Source organism: Vigna radiata, chromosome 5 (genome assembly GCF_000741045.1).
Source record: "Vigna radiata var. radiata cultivar VC1973A chromosome 5, Vradiata_ver6, whole genome shotgun sequence".
NCBI classification, from domain to species: Eukaryota; Viridiplantae; Streptophyta; class Magnoliopsida; order Fabales; family Fabaceae; genus Vigna; species Vigna radiata.
Window position 1 is genome coordinate 23686618 of NC_028355.1, and position 21113 is coordinate 23707730.

At 36.0% G+C, this 21113-nt stretch overlaps 1 protein-coding gene across 1 annotated transcript; it reads right to left on the minus strand.

Annotated features, from left to right (window-relative positions):
• Positions 1 to 469: 469 nt before the first annotated feature.
• LOC106761902 (phosphatidylinositol 4-kinase alpha 1) lies at positions 470 to 20015 on the minus strand. The gene is made up of 26 exons (XM_014645505.2): positions 18869 to 20015; positions 18182 to 18523; positions 17915 to 18076; positions 17361 to 17531; positions 17071 to 17229; positions 16847 to 16974; positions 16393 to 16699; positions 15945 to 16113; positions 15431 to 15648; positions 14262 to 14420; positions 13958 to 14140; positions 12883 to 13422; positions 12417 to 12776; positions 11504 to 11718; positions 10140 to 10323; positions 9818 to 9954; positions 9567 to 9717; positions 5712 to 5978; positions 5155 to 5232; positions 4979 to 5023; positions 3100 to 3272; positions 2804 to 2999; positions 2244 to 2384; positions 1438 to 1646; positions 1100 to 1261; positions 470 to 982 (listed from the first exon to the last, which is right to left on the minus strand). The coding sequence occupies exons 1-26, from the start codon at positions 19856 to 19858 to the stop codon at positions 724 to 726; spliced, it is 6105 nt and encodes a 2034-aa protein (XP_014500991.1). The 5' UTR covers positions 19859 to 20015; the 3' UTR covers positions 470 to 723.
• Positions 20016 to 21113: the final 1098 nt, after the last annotated feature.

Sequence of the window (21113 nt, forward strand, 5' to 3'; positions counted from 1 at the left end):
TCATTCAATTCCATTCTCTATAATGTTCATAAATGATTTGCAGTCCCGTTGTTAAACTTTACTCCCTTCAATCTAAATTGACTTTAGATGATGATAATAGTCAACAATAGTTTTATACTGCTACTAAAAGGCTGTTCACAATTCCGAGTCAATTTAGACTCAAGATACAAAGTCACATCGATTTTAAAAACTAAGATATCAAGTGAATTTGAAATTAAGTGATAAAAAAATTAATTATTTATTAATAATAAGACAAAATTGAATATATTAACAAATAACGAGGAAAAAAGAATAATTAAACCTTATTAATAAAATAAAGACCAATTCACTCTCATTATTACAGTAGTCAATGTCTGGTAAAACATATAGCGCACTGAATAGTTATCATAAATTCAATCTGGCAAATGTAATTGGCTGTTTCTTTTTCCCGAGCTTTCGAACGTGTCTGATACATAAGGTAACGGGAGAGCTTGTACGAATGATCTCAATGAATTGTATTTACCATTAATAAATAAGATTACAAAGCTGTATTTTTACACCATGAGGAACCCTCAAAAAAATATTACAGAACTTGTGAATATTCATCGCAATTTACTACAATTCCCTCAATACCTACTATAACCGTGAAAATTCCTCAAAAAAGAAGAAGAAGCAAAGCATATGACAACAATGAAGGTAAAACTACAAGCAACCATGTACATGTTAGGTAAGGTCTATAGTATCTCACTTCTCGATGCCTTGCTGCAGATATTGTATCAAGTCATAGCCAGCAGTGGTCCACTTATTGTAAGCATCTTTACAAACATGGGTCATGAAATTGGCTGCTTCACGCTCACTCATCTCCGGATGAAATCTCTTCCGAAGATTGCCAATAGGATCACCCCTGCTGAAGCAAGGCAACCCGCTGTCTAGCATTAAAGCTACAGTGGTGATGATCCCATCCATACGTAGACGGGCAGCAAGGTACCCCTTCACACACAAACTAGATGTACACGAAATAGAGTAAGAACGCTTAGTTTTCTATATACATGACTTGCAGGAAAAAAAAAAAAAAAAAAAAGTAAGTTCGTAATCTATATAGATAGGAATGCCATTCTACCTTAAAAATTGGCTCCATGTATCACTCTTCATAACACCAGATGGATCTAGTAATTGTGTCATCTCATGGCTCAGCTTAAAATGAGCACTTTCGAAACGCATATTCCCACCCGGAGAAGTTTCAAGGATGAAACCGAAGTCAATGTGAACTAGCCTTCCAACACTGCATCAGCATTCATATTAGTTATGCTATTTATTGGACAAAAAGGAAGAAGGGGCAGGGGGGCAAACAATGAAGATGTTCTAATACTTCAGAGGCTTCTAAAGCTAAATTCATATCCACTAGAAATTATAACTGACTTTGCTGACACAGTAATAGAAGAAAGACAGAGATCATACTTATCAAAGAGAAGGTTGCCATTGTGTCTATCCTTTGGTTGAAGCAAAAGACTAGCAACAGCATAACCAGCACTGCTAATGATGAAGTTCTGGCGTGCAGCCTCAAAACTGGCAGATCCTACAGGTCCAAAGTCTTGTTGAAATATCTCAAACAAACCTCCATCAGTCGTTTCCCCCATCTGACTTCTACTACGTGTATTTGGCACAACCTGGAAAAGTAAAAAAGAAAAAAATATTACAAAATCCACAAAACAATTAGGACCAAAATATTTTGAAGAGATACAAGGCTAAAATACAAGTTAAAAATTTACATCAAATAATAATAGGAAAACTTTTTTACCTAAATGACTTTCAGTATAGTTAGCTAAACACTTATATTATTTGTTAGTTTAACAAAACATAAAATAATAATATTATTGTCCATAGTACAACAAAATTAGTATCATAGGCCATCATACGCATGTTGCAGAAGTACCCAACAAAATCAACCAAAATTGTGTGCCTATCAAAACACTTCGTACGAGCTTGATAAAAAAATAATTCACATGTAATTCAACTTGTTTGTGTCCTAGGATCGTAAAACTTGTGTTTAACATGATAATTTGACAAACATGCCAGTTTCACGTCCTAGACTGAGAATCTAATTGCCCAAAAGAAATAAATTGCTCAAAAGTACACTTCCAAGGACTACCATAAGTTAGCAGTTGTCACTGCACTGGCATTCTCCATTCTGATAAAAAAAAAATACTTAGACTGATGAACCAAAGAATTCTCACAATGTTGTAGCATAACGATAGCGCACTCACCTCTATTATACCTCTCTCAGGACCAGTTGGCAGAACACCATAAGGATATAAATAAAGATTAATTCCAACAGCTTCAAATATATCACTAAGTAGTGATATTACTTGAAGGGCGAGAACATCTTGTCTACAGTCATCTCCGACCTTCAATGCAATAAAATAGTCAGCCCAAGAACCACAAAACACTCCAATCAAACATAATTGACAAGAAGCAAGAAAACAATCAGGCGTTGCAAAAAAATTGATTTGTCTAATACTAACCATACTCCAAACATGTTGCAAAATAAATAGTAGTTAGCAACATGTTTGTTTTGCTCATATTTCATATGAAACTATCTTAGCATCTACCAACCCAGTCCTAAAAAAAAGGAAAAAATCTATAGGGTACTTTAAGAAAATATACATGTATAGCTAGGGTATACATGAGCCATACTAAGAGTATAGTTCGAAGAGGGCTAATTTTCTAAGTCACAGCGTAATGTTCTGCAGTTTTGTTAACAGGATAACAACTAAAAATCTTGAAATGAGCCTACAAAGGATATCACGAATAAAACCCAGCTAACCTTGAAAATGCAAGCTTGTGGCTTTTCATCACTTCTGTCCCCATCTCGATCTACTACATTAAAAGTAATCATGATTGGGACTTTTGCAGCTGATTGTAAGGGAATACCACTATCCACTCGAATACCCGTAACAAGTTTGTTAGGAGCTGTTGGGAGATAAAGGTCCTCGCCATCCAGTTCAATTTTCTCCAACTCCCTAGCAGATGGCAAAAATAAACACTAGCTTCCACCAAAAAAACATTGAAAAATTAACTTAATTCACAATTAAAATATGCCTTCAGACATTTGCCCAGTACCTTCGGATACCAGCTCGGCGTTCTTCTTTAGGGAGTGGAAATAGTACACCAGAGATGGATGTAACTTTGTCAAAGAAATCAAACTCTCTTTTAAATATGTCAAGTGCCTTTCCCGTAAAACCGTCAATTATGCGCTGCCTTACAGCTGGCAGCAGTTCTAGAAATGAACCATTCTGAAATAGAAACAGAAGCAAACGTATAAAGCATGACTTAAAAAACAAAAAATCCAGCAGATTCTATGCAAAAAATTATGAATTCACATCGAATATATTTTAATGTTAGCAATACATTCTCTTATATACTCTAATATAAATTATAAACTACAAAGGCATGGACTGGAAGAAATTGTTATTTTTGGGACTTTCAATAAATTTCAGTCAATAATAAAAATGTGATTGAAAGAGTGTTGTTATAGTGTTTGATGCTAATATTTCCCCACTATATTTCTCACGAAGTACTGAAAGTAGTGATGCATATTTGAATGCCAAGTGCCAAAAATTACACACAAGACTAGGATGATGTCTCTGCAAATTGAGGAACTTAAGGTAATGTGAGCAACAGCCATGTTGATACTAACTCGAGATAGTGTTTTCTCATTGCATCTTATTGACTGACTGTCAGGACAACAAGCAATTAAACAACATAATTTGATTGTGGGACCGATCTGACAACTAAGAGACCAAATAGTTGATAAATAGAACCTCATTATAATTCTGAAGTCAAGAAATAGGTAAGGACTAATTGTTATAACTGTAACTCTAAAACAAAAACTATATTTTCTCCTATTTATATCTTAATAACCTGCTTTGGAGTCCAGGAATGCATCTCACTTTTACTATCAATACGATAACTTCTTGCTTCACTCTGTTGTTCTTCTCTTTCAATTTGAAAAACAGAGGATACCTTTCACCGTGCTTGATCTGATGCCAGATAAGCTGTTGTTATAACTTATTCTGTGTCATAAATAGCTGTATTTTTTTCTGTATCTATTGTATCTTATCCCAGAGTAGGCTATAGGTGCACTTCTTCGTAAACATTCTCTCTCTCTCTCTCTCTCTCTCTCTCTCTCTCTCTCTCTAATGTTTCAATTGTTTCAGGGCGAGTGCTACAGCCAAAGATGAACTTGAGGTGATTTGCGAGAGATGTGGTTTTGGTTGCACTGAAAGGCGTTGATTTGTAAGGATGGATTGTTACAATTGTTTCCACTCGTCACCCACCAGAAAACATGTGAAAATCACGCTGGTAGTGAAAAATGTACCATTTTGACCATGTCTTTAACCACACAATTGACTCAAGAACAGTGCTGGCTCGTGATTACAACAAGCCAAAGCAACCTATCTCAATTCAATTTAAATTATTTGGTATCTAAAACTTACATAATTCATTATGTATTGGCCATAATCCATTATATAGGGCAAAAAGAATAATATTTTGCATGCAATATGGCCACATAATAAATTATTCATGAACATAGTCGACTATGTGAGTTGTTTTTGCCAAAGATGTCTGTTTGGAACATCTTTATTTCCAACAACTGGGGCTACTTTGTACGTTGCATGCTTAAATTTACAAAATAAGGTACAGGGACAACCTTTTTCACTACTATCAAATTGATCACACACACTTACAAACTTGTCCCTCATTTCTACCCGCTTTTAACTTATTCAAACAACCTCCTTATTCACTATAATTCTCTTTTCTTTCTTTTTGCACAATTTCATTTTCCATCTCTCCATCCAAACAAAGGCTAAGGGTCACTTTGTTAGGCATAGAAGAGAGGGGAAGCCAAACTTGACTTAGAGTCAATCAATATAAAAAAAGCTCTTAACTAATTAACCACACAGTCTATGAAGAAACATTCTTTTGGGCTTTAGCATACCTTCCCACTGTTTGGGTCTTTTCCTGTCTCAGGTACAGTCTCACCCTGCCAAAAATAAAATCAGTGTTTAACCAATTATTAAACTAAAAACAAATAACTTGCAATGCATACGTTAACGATAAAAAAGAAAGGGGACCACAGTCTGAAAGTAAGAAAATCATAATCACAAGTCACACCTGCAAATGCCAGATAAGAATATGGGCAAATATGTCACTTCTTTGAGCAGCTCTAAGCAAATAACCTTCAACTAATTTCTGCAAAAAATAAATATACGCATTTGTTACTGAGCAAAATCATTGAAAGTCATTACTGACCTTTTATTATTTACACCTTCCCCGTCAATTATTAGAGATTGACTTCAGAAAATATTAAATTTAAACATTAAAAAAAGGTTAGAAATTTTCATTTGTTAACTGTCTGAGCTGATTCCCTCAATGAGATTTTTCATGAAGTCAGGATATATATTAGAAGTGACTAAAAAAAGTAAAACAACAACGCATAATGAGATTCAACATGGAGAAAAATATTAGTTTTACTGACGTATTTTTTGTTTTAGCTCCAATGCTATTTTGAAAATCTAAATGTGGTCACGACTGTAAAATTACAAGGCTTATTTAATGGTGAAAAAAAAAAAAAAGGTAAATTGAGTTTTATATGTCCATCATGAAACAGTAGGAAGAAAGCACACACAAAGGGAATAATCCATGAAAATAAATTCCAGTAGATATCTAACCCCATCATCATGTCGCAAGGACTGCACCAGCTGTGGCATGAAAAAAGTTACTCGTTCAGGAGGATAGGATTCCAAAACCCTTAGAACATATGCCATAACCCGTGGATGTCCCTTGTATGCTGGAGTAAGGAACTCTAGAGCTTGTGTAATAGAACAAGGAGCCCAATGAGGCAATTGTTGCAAGAGCACTGAATTATCATCAACTGCCTTTGGGGTGATAAAGAAAGGTAATGCTTCTGGTATGTTGCGGACATCCACTATATTTTCCTGTAAAGCAGAGACTGGTAATTAAATAGTCTTCGAAACATGACAAAAAATATAGCTCAGTTAAGGCTGATTATATTCCCTCCTTCAACACAAAGAATATTACTTTTGAACCATAACTATATAACTATTAATTTCTTATTGGAATTTAAAATGTACGAAATTTCTGTTCAGGATACAAAATTTAACAGCTGAGCAAGGGATATATGCGTTCACTTTGGGGGTGTTTGGTTGGGGGGATTATTGTAAGCTTCCCAAGAGTCATAAGTTAGGAATGTTATGAGGGGAAGTTTAAATCATAGGAGGTTTATTAAATGTATAAAACCAGATTTTGTTTTTCCTTCCTCTTAACAGCTTAAGCTTTTCAAGTTGAATCTACTCCCCATGTTTGTATTACTCAATTTAGTTTCATTCGAATCTTAGTATTCACGAAGTTTGGCTATCTACTAATTCATATCACAAGATTGAATGACTTTGTATCTCACCATACATGAAAGAATTCCATGTACTTTCATAACACTGTCTTGCCACACATGATTGGATCCATGTAATTTTATGTCACTGATAAATTCACTTGTGCCAAGAACTTGGGAACAGATATTCAGAGTTAGTTATTAAAAAGTGAGAACCAAATTGTTCTGGTAAAAAGCTGGGTGTCCTAAACCTGAGAACAAATATAGAGAGTGCATAATCTGATTCAAAGTTAACAGTACTTTAAACTAGAAAATCTAAGTGTCTCGACCTTGGGTGTGCCTTTCTATGTATAAACAAAGTAATTACAAATTAGAAATCTCCCCGTATAAAAACTACATAAACCCCCCAAAGATAACAAAATATAAACTCCCCAAAGATAACAAAATATAAATTGTACAAGGATAACATAAACTACTTAATAATTCCCTAGAATCACTCCTAAATATCCCCTACTTATCATTTAGAAGTACAAACAAAAAATTACAACCGTGCAACCAACTCGATATTGGGCCACTAGCTTATAACCCAATAACCCAAATTCACTTTATCGGCCTTGTAACAATGATTTGACTTAACTATGCCGGCCTATGTGCATTAGTCTTCAAGTTCACATCTGTCTTAGCTCCCCTCGGCCCTGATACATTGATCTTCACATCCAATCCATGTTAGTTCCCCTCGGCCTTAATCCATTGATATTCATATCCAATCCAAGTTAGCTCCCCTCAACCTTGATCCTTTGATCTTCACGTCCAATCCATGTTATCTCCTTTGATACATGAGGCAATTTTACTGTTACATAACCCGGTCTACGCCCGATTAGGTCATGGATGGTACACAAACACTTAAATACTTCACCAAACACATCCTATAGTACTCATTATGGAACGTAGGGACCTCACAATACTCAAGTTCCTAACATAACATGGCCCTTAAGAACATACGACTTGGTAGCTTTACCTCCATGACACTTCACTAAACTTCCCATTGTTCACGACCTTCCACAGGTAAAAACCATCCTTAAGTAGCCCTTTCCAAAACATTAACAACCAGCTCTTATACCAATTTGAAAAGAAATAGGGTATCAAACAATAGAAATATCTAGGTTGATACTAATATGTATCACTTATCAGAAGACAACTCCTCTAGACAAGGAATTGGAGAAATTAAACATCAACGTAGTAAATAAATATGGGCAGAAACAATCACCTTACAAATATTGAATACTACCAACTAAACAAGTTAAAACATCTAAAACCCAAATGATGAGAAGAGTCAACCACTACACAAAATCACTACCAAAACCCATTTTCTTCTCCCTTTTGGCCACAATGCCCGATTCCCTTATCACCCTTCCTACTTTTTGTGCAACATAACCATTTTGCAAGCCTACATGAAAGCCTAACAGCACTACCACTTTGAATATTCACCCGGTCCTCAAGGTGAATGTCTCAATGAAATGTAATTACTCAGTTGAATCATTTCCTTCAACTGGCTGCAATAGCTTCCACCGGGATCCAACTATTTATGATGTAAATTGCATTAATTTTCTAATGAATATTGCCCAAAGTTGGTCTGTATGGACAGTCAACGCACCCCACAAAACAAATTTACAACCCCTCATTAAAGTAGCTTCAATAACTCCTTTCTTGTTACTGAAGCAAAATGTTTCCTAGTGTTGAAATAATTAGTAATTTATGTAATCATTACGTCTAAGGTAGGAGGTTGAGTGTTAGATAACCTACTTCTAGTTCTCTGTCCAAGAAGTCTAGGACAATGCTTTTGTGTTTCATCTCCCTATTGTATCAACCTTCAAATATATATATAAATAGAGAACCATGAGAGGGGTTCTTTAATTCCTCTAAAAATATATTTCTGTTTTAATCTTAACACCTAGTTCTTGTAGTCACCCCATAAACTTTTTGGAACACCAACTCAATTGCTTCCCTATCAACATGCAAAGCTTGTTGGTTGTTTCTTGTGAAGTTCATATTGGCAACAAGCCAGCCAGTGTTAAGCTCAACAAAAATAACATCTACCTATCTATACTGTCAAGCATAACCTGGGTCACCTTTTCCATTGCTGCAGCTGCTGCATAACTTGTATCCCTTGGCTCATCATTTTGCCTCCCTTTTTCTTTAATGAGTTGAAACATTTTATAGTCCTTAGAGAAGGTTCAACAGTTCCATTCTCAGGAATTTCATGTCCTTCTAATGGGCCCAAAATATTATACATTATTCCTGACTTGCCTCTTCCTGGATGGGGTATGTCACAAAAATAGGCCTACTAATTAATCCAAGGAAATAATATGGGTGAGAGTCCAAGTATCCTTGTGATAGTGTAACACCCCGTTCTTTAATATTCGTTTATTTTCTTCATTGAATTGGGCTAAGACCACGAGGTCACTTGAAAGACTCACACTGGATTATTACTTCACTGCCCACCCTTCCCTGTGCTTTATTTATACATATCATTTCTTCAATGGAATGTGACATATAAGACTCCTCTTGCAATTAGCTACTCATGATAATCTCTAACTACATTTTCTATCATAAACCCTGGGTAGATAGTGGATTTTAAAACTAATCCAACCTCACCCAAAACCAATTTGTAAAGTAAAATTTGTACATTCACATTGAGGACTAAACATATCAAGCACAAAACTAGGTATTTGTAGGTTGTTTGATAATGGCCCAATAACTGGTGGCACAAGGATAAGCTCTGATACCATCATTAGACAATGGACATTAATTCTAACTTCACTTGACAAAAATCAGCTTGTAAAAAGATATTTACATCCACTAGTATATAATAATTTGATTTTATCTCTGGGTTTAGACCCATCTCTTTATATTGTTCTATTATAAATGCATGACCCTATGTGCTCAATACACATTCGGGATACATCCTATATTTCTCTTTCTTTTATTTCAACAATCTTTAATCGATGCAAGATTTCCAAAAACATTTTATTGTTTGACAAGACTCAAGAGAACATAGGCAACAGAAGTTGCTCAAAACATTTAAACGTTAATCTTAAACTTATTAAAAGAATTCCCACTTTGAAGACACTAAGCATTAGGGCTTCCAGTTAATCTTTGTCACTGAAAAAGAACATACCTGTACAAGCTGAGTAACTTCAGTTTTTATAAATGTATTGGAAGGGAACCTTGAGGCCAAAGATAAAGCAATCCTAGGATCCACAGAGAAGGCAGTCCTAGTATATTCTACCCATTTATCTGCACTAATCTTGGGTCGGGAACTACTTTCCCTGAAAATACATACCAGGTATTTGAAAGCTTAGGACATGTAACACAAAACATATAATGAAATTCAAGTGATCAGAAACAGATAAGTATATATTTATATACTTTGTGTTAGTTGGCTGTGCCCAGACGTCAAGCCTATCAGCCTCATACTGGCATAGCATTAAAAGTAGCTGCCTCCGCTTTTCTCTTCCTAAAGCATAGTTCTCCATTTGACCCCAGACAGGATGATAGAGATCACTCTAGCATAAATGTACAAATTTAGATTAGGATATGTTGAAGTCCATTTAAAAAATAAAACAACTTTAATAGACAAAGATAAAAAATTAAAAGGACACGATAACAATTTTAAGTTTTAAGGTAAACAAATTAAAATTTCAAAGTCAACAGTGTAAGTTGATGATAATTTTAGTCATAAAAATATTACCGTGTCAGTCAAAGAGTTCCCATTGTCTTGTCCATTTCCTTTTGACCCAACTTGAATGGTATCTCCTTTCATATTCGTGAGGTATTGAACAAATAAAGAAACAGACTGGGCTTCACACTGAGCAAAGTTTGCATAGTTTGTATCATACCATTCAAGCTCGAAAGCAAACCAACCCAAAGCGGCCCTATAAAAGCACCAAATAGCATTTTCAATTAATCCAAAGAAAGGTGAACATGATGAATCCAATCTATCTTTGAAAGAAACTAATTGTTCCAGTAGAATAGCCCACGTAAATGTAAAGATGCATCATCTGAAAATGTTAGATAGGCCTTTTGCAGTTATACCAGGCCCCGGACTCTCACACATTCAGCTGATTAATATACCAAAATTTCCAACTCAATGAAAAAAATGACAGGTTTAGCATTATTAAGACATATTTTTGTCAGTGGAACAGGATATAGTTTTCATTTTCAGTAGAAATGATAAAATAAAAAACTACAGAAGATACACTGAATCTCTTTGAACAGGGCAAAGCATTCAGCTTGAAAAAAAAAATTAAAGCACGCATTGCAAGCATTGTTTATTGGTTAGAATTGAAAGATAAGGGATGATAATTAATGATATTTAAAGTCACGGAAAACATTGGAACATTTGGCATACAAATTTCAGGGGATGGGGATAGAGACTGATTTGACTCAACAAGTAAAGTTAATCTACGTAACTTCACCAGTTCAATGTTCTAACTCATCCCAGCAAGTCCAGACAAACTTGACCATCTAAAAAGAGCAGCCAAGTTGTGCAGTTTTCAGAAAATGTTTCAAGCCACCATGATTAGAGAATTAAAACAATGCAATGAGAGCAACTGAATAATGAATACAATTTATGATTACGACCTTTCATGAATTATGGTAAGAACTTACAAAGTACATGCTTCTTGAAGAGAAGGACACAAATTGATGAATAAATAATAGCAAACAAAGAATATCGCCTGCGTTACTAGCAGTTAGCACTTACAGAATTTGTATATTTGATAAACTAAACAGAAAAACTGAAGGATTTTATTATTACTGATTACTGATGAATGGTACAAATTTATAGAAGAAACTCCAAGACGTGTCTTGATGAAGCTAGCTATAGTGCTGACTCCAGGTTGACTTGATGCTGACAAGACTACAACTAACTTGTAACAAAGTCCTAACTGACTGACATTAGGTTACAGAAAGAAAAAATCACCTATTGCAAGCTTTACAATAGTACTTTAAGCATTAAAGGCATACAATCTAACAGCACATATAAAGAAAATGAAAGTTTTGGGAGAAATTCACCAAGAATGCCAAACAAAAAACTATGTTACTTGTGTTTACCTATAAATCCGATCTTCCAACAACTGAAGCCCCAGATGAAATTTTTGCAAATTTCCCTGAAACTGGCAAGAGCAGTACTTGAGCCCTAGAAGCATCAGAGTGAAAAAAGTGCCAGTGGCCGCAGGATGGTGTGAAAAATTCCAGGGAAGCTTCGTTGTCCCCTGCAGCAACCTACCAAGGAGCAGGAGTTGCTCCACGCTTTGGTGTCGAACTACCTACATGATACAGGATAAGAAATAATTCAGGGAAGTAATGCAAATAATGGAAATATTTTAAGGTTGAAACTAGATTCAGCCTTTTACAACATAAGGGGAGAATGTCCCCCCTCAATCACGATGTGTATCTATGTATTGAATGCTTTATAAAATTTTTTTTACCAATTAGTACAATAAAAGCACTATAAACTAACATTTGGTGGCAATTTAACTCCAAAAAATATACAAGATCCACTAATCACGAACTAAGTATCAATCTTTAAATAAAGGGTGGTTCATGAAATATGTTCCTTAATTCATTAATCCATGTCAAAAAACTATAACAATTGTTCACTATAAACCCTGTAGATTTATAGAGAAATCAAAGATTTCACATTTAAATATGGCAATTTAAATATAGCACCAAACAACAGAATTTCCAATTTAAATGAGTAACTTCAACTGATAATTTATTGCTACTAATTTATTAACAATCACAATGCAAACAGTGATTTAAATTCCTATCTTAGGTTCCTCAAACTAAATAACTTACCAAATGGTTAGTTGTGAATTTCTTCTGCGTGGCATACAAAAATGAAAACATACTATGGGCACTTAGGATCAAAACAAACAGTTACACAAAACAATTTAGATAGAGCCTAAAAATGAGAAAATGCATGTTAATAAATAGAGGAACGTTGAAGCAATCAATGCCTAACCTCAAAACGATCAATAAGAAATCCAAGCCATAGTCGATGAGCAATTATTTGCTCAACAGGATTGATGTCAGGCTGCGGTTCAGGTTCCCCAGGTGACAGGTGAGGCCTGAGTTTTGCAGCAGGTCCAGAAAACCTTGCTTCAGAGGCAAAAAGACCCCGCTTGGTGTCAAGTGTCCATAACCATGCATCAACAAGTTCAGCAAGAACGAGAGCTCCAAGCTCCGGTGCAGCAGAAACCAACCATGTCCATATGAAAACACCAGTTTCCATTGCATCATGGGTAGAAATGTAAGCAGGACACCAGCAAAGAAGACGAAGAAGTTGCGAGAAGCCTTCCATGTTTGATTTGGATCCAGAACTCTTGTCCATAAGAAAAAAACATAACTCAGATAAAGGTATGACATATAGAATCTCTGAATTCTAACTTCTAGTATAACCAACTAAAATACTAGCAAGAAATGTTTACCAAATGTGACAAGAGCAGCACAGTAGCTTGAGAGCAAGTATCACGAAATTCAGATCTGACCACTTCCCCACCTTTCTCTGCTACGTTGACAAACTGCTGGAGTAAACGCACAAACTTATTAAGCAACATTCCATTAAAAGAATCATCCTCAGCTTGTGGGTGCTGAGGAAAAGCTCCCGATATAATTCTCTGAAGTCCAGCTCCAAGTCCAAGACCACCAGGAGGTGCAGTACTGGACTGAAATCCACCAATGCTGTTATACAACCTTCTCATTCCTGCAATTTCTCCAGCGTGGTTGCACTTAACTGTCGCTGCAGCTTGGTTACACTTACCAGAACTGATAACATCTAAGTTAAAAGACTCGGATACTTTTAAATTTGCCCCGGAAGCGGCAGCTGCCGCAGCCATTACCGCAGGAATATTTGCTGTTTGTATTGGCCATTCATTTTTCCCAGTGCCAATTTTTATCTCAGATAAAAGTAAAACAACATCAATTGTGGGCTGTGCTCTTTGCCAAGTATTTGCTTTACAAAGTTTATCCTGATGTGAAATACATACACACATAGTACAAAGGGAAACTTGTAAGGACTTCATACAAATAAAGACATAATTACACTGTCACTAATACACACACACACACATTAGAAAGTAAGTAATAAAAAAAGAAAGGGATTTAAACACAATAAAATATACGCAACCACCACATTTTTGGACCAGTTCCAGAATGGAAGTTAAGTACAATCAGATTTAAGTACAACCAGTAGAGAGCAAATCAAAAGGAATTTCAACAGCAGGCGCGGAAGCACAAAATCAAACCTTAAATTTTCTACTAAGTTACTTTTTTGTGCAGAGAATGACTATAAACCCAAGTAAAAGATCATCGAGCATTTGACACTGGCATAAAAAACGGATTTGAATTATAATTTTCAAATAAGCTTACAATTATGGTCATACAGGAAACGGCATATCACAGCATGCCCTCCATATTGTGGAGAATATGATGGTGATGATGATGACAAGGTAACTACAAAAACTTAAAATATTGGTTTTCAACAATGAAACAGATAAGCCCAACCTGAAGAAGGCCCTGGCTAGTGCATGGAGCACTTGAAAGTGATTTAATTATCCAATCTCGAACAATTCTCTGATACAAGGTACGGACTGTGGCTGTCCAAGCAGGATCATTGATGATGGTAGTAGAAGAGTCGTCACTAAATGAAAATAGCATAGAGTCTATGCAGGAAGAATACCATAAAACCTGCAAAAATACCATTAATCTTAAATATATTCCAGATGTCAAGAAAGAAAATTGAGACACATTAGGGAAGTAACTAAATATACTGTAACCATAATCAAAACAGATACTGTTGAAAATTTACCTGTGGAAACTTGTCTCTTAGTTGAGTCAACAAGTTCTCTGCAATATCTCGTATATGATCCTCCCTCTGGGACAGACTCTTTACTAGAAAACAGGTATGCATTGTAAGTACTGAATCCCGGGTCTCAGCATCATGCCCTATTTCAGACAATCGTTCTTCCTGAAGCCAGACCAATCAGTTGTGTCCATAATCCATATGGTCAAAGACACAGAAAACAACACAAAAATCAGTCTTTAACCCCAGAAAACATAAACACAACATAAATGAAAGAACCTGTACATAATCACAACCATTATAGGTCATGTACACCTAATCAACACTGTAGTGTAATAATTCATAATCACTAAACTGGGCATGAACCCATTGAATTTGTCAATACAATTATTCAACTATAACAATCTTCTGGTTTTCCTTAAGGAGTTCAATTTTGGACATAAAAAAAAGCAAAAGCAGATGCTAATTATTTAAAGAGTAAACACTGGCCTTTTGGGCTTTGAGTCCAATTCAACCACATAAGACAGGCTGGAGGTGATCACAATTAAGATGGCTTTCCTATACATTCTCTCTCAATACTGAGGTTATAGACTGAAAGTGTGACAATGCAAGTGACCCTGATACCAACTTAGAAAATGACCCGAAGACTTAACTCAACTCCACAATTTTTCCGGTCATCCCCTACATAAGTTGCCCTTACCAAGACACTAGCAACCAATTCTAATATACACTGCAATTAAGCCAGGCTGGCGATGACCACAATTAAAGCCACATATATTTCAATCCTCTTTTATCACCACTTCAGTTCTCCACAAGAAAGAATCAGGTGACATTTTAGATGCTTGTGGGACTGTTCTGGATAAACTTCTTGATGCCACTTAACAAAGAATTATGAAGTTGCATTCATAAGTATAAAACAATTGGTGCAGCAAAAGTTACTTGCTTCAAACAAAAAACAGAGAATATAGACTTGTTACCACTTGGCCATTTTTCATACCACCTTAAATATTTGATATGAATAGTAAGCAATTGCTAGATCAATTTAGACAGTAGCTGCTTATCACTAAGTAAATATGTCCAAGCTTAATGGGTTGAGGTTTAAAGGCCTCGGGATGAGTACACATAATGGGAAGTATTAGCAATAAATGAGGTCCAAATTTTAAACAAATGCCTACCAGCCACAACACAGCTGTTTCAAAAGCCCTGTGGACAATTGCTGTTAAACACTGAAAGACAGCTGGCATTAAATTGGGAGTCTTGAGATATTCAAACACACAAGTAAAGGCACTTCTTGCAGCATCAATAGTGGTGCCACCATTTAGGATTCCACCATTGCTGATGAAGCGGATGATCTCAAGAAAAGCTACGGCAAGAAGGTAAGTCGCCTTCACTCCTGCAAAACAAATAAACATAAGTAATGCACCACAATAGTCAGGATAGAGTGAAGCTTGTACCAAAATTAATATATAATATGAAATTGATCACAAGACATGTCTTAAAAGAAATAATAATTAACTTTGATGTTTGCTAGTGTCACATGGCAATGGTGATACACAAGTCGTATGGAAAATGCCAGTATAAGGCATGACATCACGTTTGAAAACTGTATGCAGCACCTCTCTAAAAAGTTGAAGGTGTTGACAATTCCTATAATAAGAATTAATGAATTATAAAGCAAGTGCAATCCACCTGAGATTGTGGTCATTGCTGTGACATCAACTCTCCCTCCTAAAGCTGCAGAAAGAGCAGCTCGTTGGGAAAGAGCAGCTTTCTCATTGCCACTGCCTTGACGGCTACCTGGGTTGTGCAAAGCATTTAATTCTAACTCGTCCTCAAGCCATTTCACTGAGCTAACAACCTGGGCAGAAAGAGCACGATATAATATTAAAGGTTCAGTCCAGTATAAAGAAAATTTAATTTTGAACTGAAAGAGAAAGTCAACGAATTCATAATAATTTAAAGAAGTATGGGAAGAAAAAAAAAACAGTACTGCATCTTTGATAATGATGAAACACATAACAAGGCAAAGAAACAAATTTCCCAATGATATAATATTAAAACTATAAACATGCACGGCAAAAATGTATCAATGGAGTTGTTTACCAAAAAATTTGAAGACCTTCAAGGATCAACTTACAAGTGGAGGAGTCCCCTGAGAAATTCGTTGAACAGCAGAAGACCACTCCACATTCCACATATATGGTCCATTTACAGCCTGAAGGGAAATTGCACCGGTGCTTCCAACACTGTTCAGTGTGGTAGAAACTGACTTTGTAGTCACTGGAGTCTTCTGTATTGGTGGTGCTAGGCCAAAAAGAGCAATATAGAACCATAGGTTGCGAAATAGTTTTAAAAGTGATGGCTCCGCATTTAAAGTAGGATCAAAGTCAGAACAAATCGCAGCAACTGCAGGCAGCAGTGGACCCAGGAAATCTGCTCCACTCCTGCAGTGAGTAAGCATCAGATGTGAAATCAGAAAGCATAATTCATCATGTAAATAAAATTTAATTTAAACCTATCCAAATCTTAAAATATTAAACATTATTAGAATATTGTAATGTCAAGTACTTAGCATAGTAAAACAGGTATACCTTCCACTTTTAGCCTCTGCAGCTAAACCAACATCTGAGCATAAGGAGAGCAGTCGATGACGAAAATCTGAGCGCAATCTATCACCAGTAAGACCACTAGCAATAACAAGAAATCCTGCAGGTAGAGTCTAAAATGTAATTCAACTAGTGAGAATCCATTTGACAATATACAACAAACAAACCAAATCTAATGTATCGTTGAAATTTTTAGATACACTACATACCTCAACTCGCTCAGTCGTGGCTTCAGCAGCCTCTGTTTTGCTTTCAGCTGATCCTACATTTGAAAGTTTGTTCAAGTAACTTCTAGTCATCAAAACCACTGTTTCACGGTAAGATTTGTCAAAACCTAAACTGGCCATTCGAGACACAGCGTCAAGAAGCTGTATGGATCACAATACAAAAATGTAAGATTCATAATACAAGATAAGAAGCCAAAGGATTGACAGATAAATGAACAAAGGGGAGGTTATATCAATTTCAAAATACATGCTCTGAAGGCAAAGTTCCATACTCGGAGTCTCAACAAACTAGGCGTTGAAGCATCACCCTCTTCTAGACTTTCAATAAAAAGAGGTAATATCACATCTACCAGCTCAGATTTGTTGACTGCAACACTCAGCTCGGCGAACAGGCGTATAACATTAAGCTGTACAAAAGGTACTGCAGGTTTCTCTTGGTTTTCCTAGTGGCAAAACAGGATTCTCTAAGCATTCAAATAATTTAACGCAAGACCAGAAACATTAAATTAACATGCTTAAGTTAAAAGGATGTCAATAACTGAAGATCCCATTATGAACCAGGAAAAACCTACTAACCATGCGACTTGATAAAATTACAAACGCAAATGGAGATTGAGTGGATGCTGAATTTGTGAAATCCGTTAAAAAATATTTGGGAATGTATGAAATACAAAATTAGCGAGTTTCACGTCTGAATGTAATGACATGATATACGTACAAAACCAAAACAAATAACACAGTTAAATGCTGACCCGACCAGATATTCATTTACTAGTATTTATCACCAGTTTATACATTATGGGCAGGTGACCATTAGTAAGTGTACCTGCTCTTCATAATCATTCCGTTCACGTATGCTTGTCGCTAATCCCATTATGTATGTGTCTACAGGGGCTCGCTCCTTTTCCCAGCATGATTCAATAATCCTACAGCTGGCCTTTGTGACACTCTCAAACATGGTCCCCTGGTTGTTACTCCAGGTATCAGGCTGTGAAAAAAAAATATTTTGGAATTTTAAGGAAATATCAATTGGAATGTGACTAGAAAATAAATCATCAATGGATATGTAATATTGAAAAGTAACAAAGCATACCTGAGCGCAGACATTGAGAACAATTGGCTTTAGGCGAATGAGCAAAATGCGCAGCGGCTGTCCTCCTCGAGCAATAGCAATTTGTCCTACCCCTAGAAGCAATGAATCGAAGAGCTCTTCACACGATCTCAACTTACGCCATCCAGAGAGTAAGCATGCCTCAGCAGCATCTATTAAAATTGCAACTGCCTCATAAACCAACCTCTTAACAGACCTTGAATCAGAATCCAGTGCCGAGAGGCTCTTGATTTTCAGGTTCACTGCAGCTTTATAAACTGAAAGTTTCGTATTAATCCTCGCTTTTAAAAGTGACCCCTGCTCATGCCAATCCCTCTTCCTGATCTGAAAGAAAATACAAACACGAAATGGGCCTCATTCTTAAGATTAACCTAAATAGAAATGCAAGCAACACATTCTTGTAAACAGTTTCTACTGTTGGTTGAACTTTATTGGAACTCGTAAAATTGAGTCGGTCGCACTTCTTATTTAATGTCTCATTCATAATGTCGTAATTTCCAACAGATGCTAAACTTCAGCAAAAATGTTTTATAAAATCTGTTGCTAACACTCCTCTTAACCTGAATCCCAACTATCATCCACACAGTGAGGAAAGAAATATACCCGCTAATTCACATAATCACGATAAATAAAGTGACTAAAGAGGGAATTATAGAAACATATTTTTACCTTCAGAAAAACAGACAAGGACTGTATTTGCTTCTTCCCAATTAACCTAACCTGCTCCAAAAGTCCGGACTCGATGTGGACATTTTCCAGCACGTGAGCAATCAAGTTAAAAGCTATTTCCTGCCTCTCTAAGAACTCCACAGACTCTTCCTCGAAGGAAATAACTTGCTGGGAAGACGAGATTGGTCCAAGATTACCATCATTTAAACCCAAATTCAGAGCCAATAGATCAGCACTGGACCTATAAACATGGTGGGGGCCGTTCACCACTCCTCTCGAGGACGCCGTACTACCATCTTCCGCAGCCTTAGAAGCCACACTGCTCGAGGAACCCGAAGTATTCTCATTCCCGGGACTGTCATTGTAATTGGTCAGGGGTTGGTGGTTTACACTGATGGGCGAGCTCTGAGACGATGAATTTTCCGCAATGAGCAGTTCCCTCGGAGTGCATGCAACAGAAATAGTATGCGCGGAGAATTGATCGATTAAACAAGTCACCAATCTGTTGGCATCGGATGACGAAATTGGGATATAGTTCTGCGACACACCAGCCAAGAAAGCCCTAGCAATGCTGGAGCGGGGTTCGCCGATCGCGGAAATGATTACTTCGCCGGCGAAGGCAGTGAGCTCCTCGGCAAAATCCAGCGACGCTTTCGCGGCCTTGGAGACGTAGCCGGTGAAATCGACGAAAAAAGAGGTCACGGAATCGGCGTTGAAAGGGTGCGGCCAGAAGGACTGAGTGAAGGAATTGGGAACGGAGCGTAGAAACTCGACGACGACGGACTTTGGGCGCAGATCGGCAGAATCGGGGCACTTGGAGAGGAAGCGCGAAACGGCGAGGACGGCATTGAGCTGAGAGCGCGAAACCCTAGGAGATCCCGCCGTTAGGTACTCCGGCGGAGGACATTTACCGCATATCCAAGAAAGCTTGTCGGAGAATTGCGACGGATTCTTCGCAATGAGGTCGCATAACTCGATTAACGCCTCCATCACGATTTGCAGGGAAAATAAATTCGTACGGAGAACGAAGGGAATTGATCCCGACGCGAGAGGTGACGCATTCAATTCTTTTTCTCTCACTGCTAACCACGCAGCAACATTGTTGCTGTTCTTCTGGTCATGCCATGCTTTCTTTCTCTTTTAATTCCTTTCTCGTTTTTTTTTTTTCATTTCGCTTTTGTCGTTGTCTAGGATTAGAATTAAAATTAAGTTTAGAAAATTCAGATTCGAGTGAGAATAGGATAAAATATGTTTTTTTTTCCTTATAAAATTAAAATGTTTACCTTTTATTTTTCTTATTTTTTTCTCATGTTTCAGCTTCTCCATTGTTCTTATATTGACGTAATTTGACTCGTATATCCATTTTGTAAATGTAAATAAAATCAATTATAATTAAATAAACGATTAATTTGGTTATTTAGAAAACATGTTAAATAAAATATATAATGATAGAAAAAACATATTTTGAAATTGATTAAATTGAATGTAGAAACTAATCATACATATAAAATTGTATATATTAAAAATTTTAGGTTGATTAGAGATAAAATTAATTTATAATATATAGTAAATGTAAATTTTATTTTAAGTTAAAAATTATCTAAGGAAAAAGATCTATCATATACTCCTCACATTGGAACTTAATTTGTTGGGTTTTTAAATTGCATTGTGTGTGAGGTGCTTGATGTATTTGATCGAAGAGGACAAATAGGTATTTTTTGAAATCTTCTCCGTGGATGTTGTTGGTGCAATTTTTTGATTGGTTAATGAGACTGTTGAGTCATGCATGCACTTAAAGTTGAAGTTAAAGGTTGTTAGAATAATGGAGGTGGCAGAGTCAAATGAAGAAGAAAGTGCAATTTTAAGGAAAAGGTATGGGAACATGTTATCTTCTTTTAATGAATTTGTTTTACTAATATGAAAATTGCAAGAAAAATAATATGACCAATATATGCCTTAGAGACAGACATATTTATGGGCATTTAAGTAGGGTTAGATTTTTTTTAAAAATTGCAAATTTTGATAGGATTAAAATTGAATTCGGTTCATTAAAATATGCTGTGAATTAGATTAATTCATTAATTAATCTATGAATTTAAATTTTATTAAAAAAACAAAAATTATAAACATAATTTTTCCGGTGTTGACTCTATTATAAATGGATAAATGATAAAAATGATTTAATATTATAGATATATTTTGTATTTTTGTAATTTTAGACTATATTTGAAATTTAACATGATTT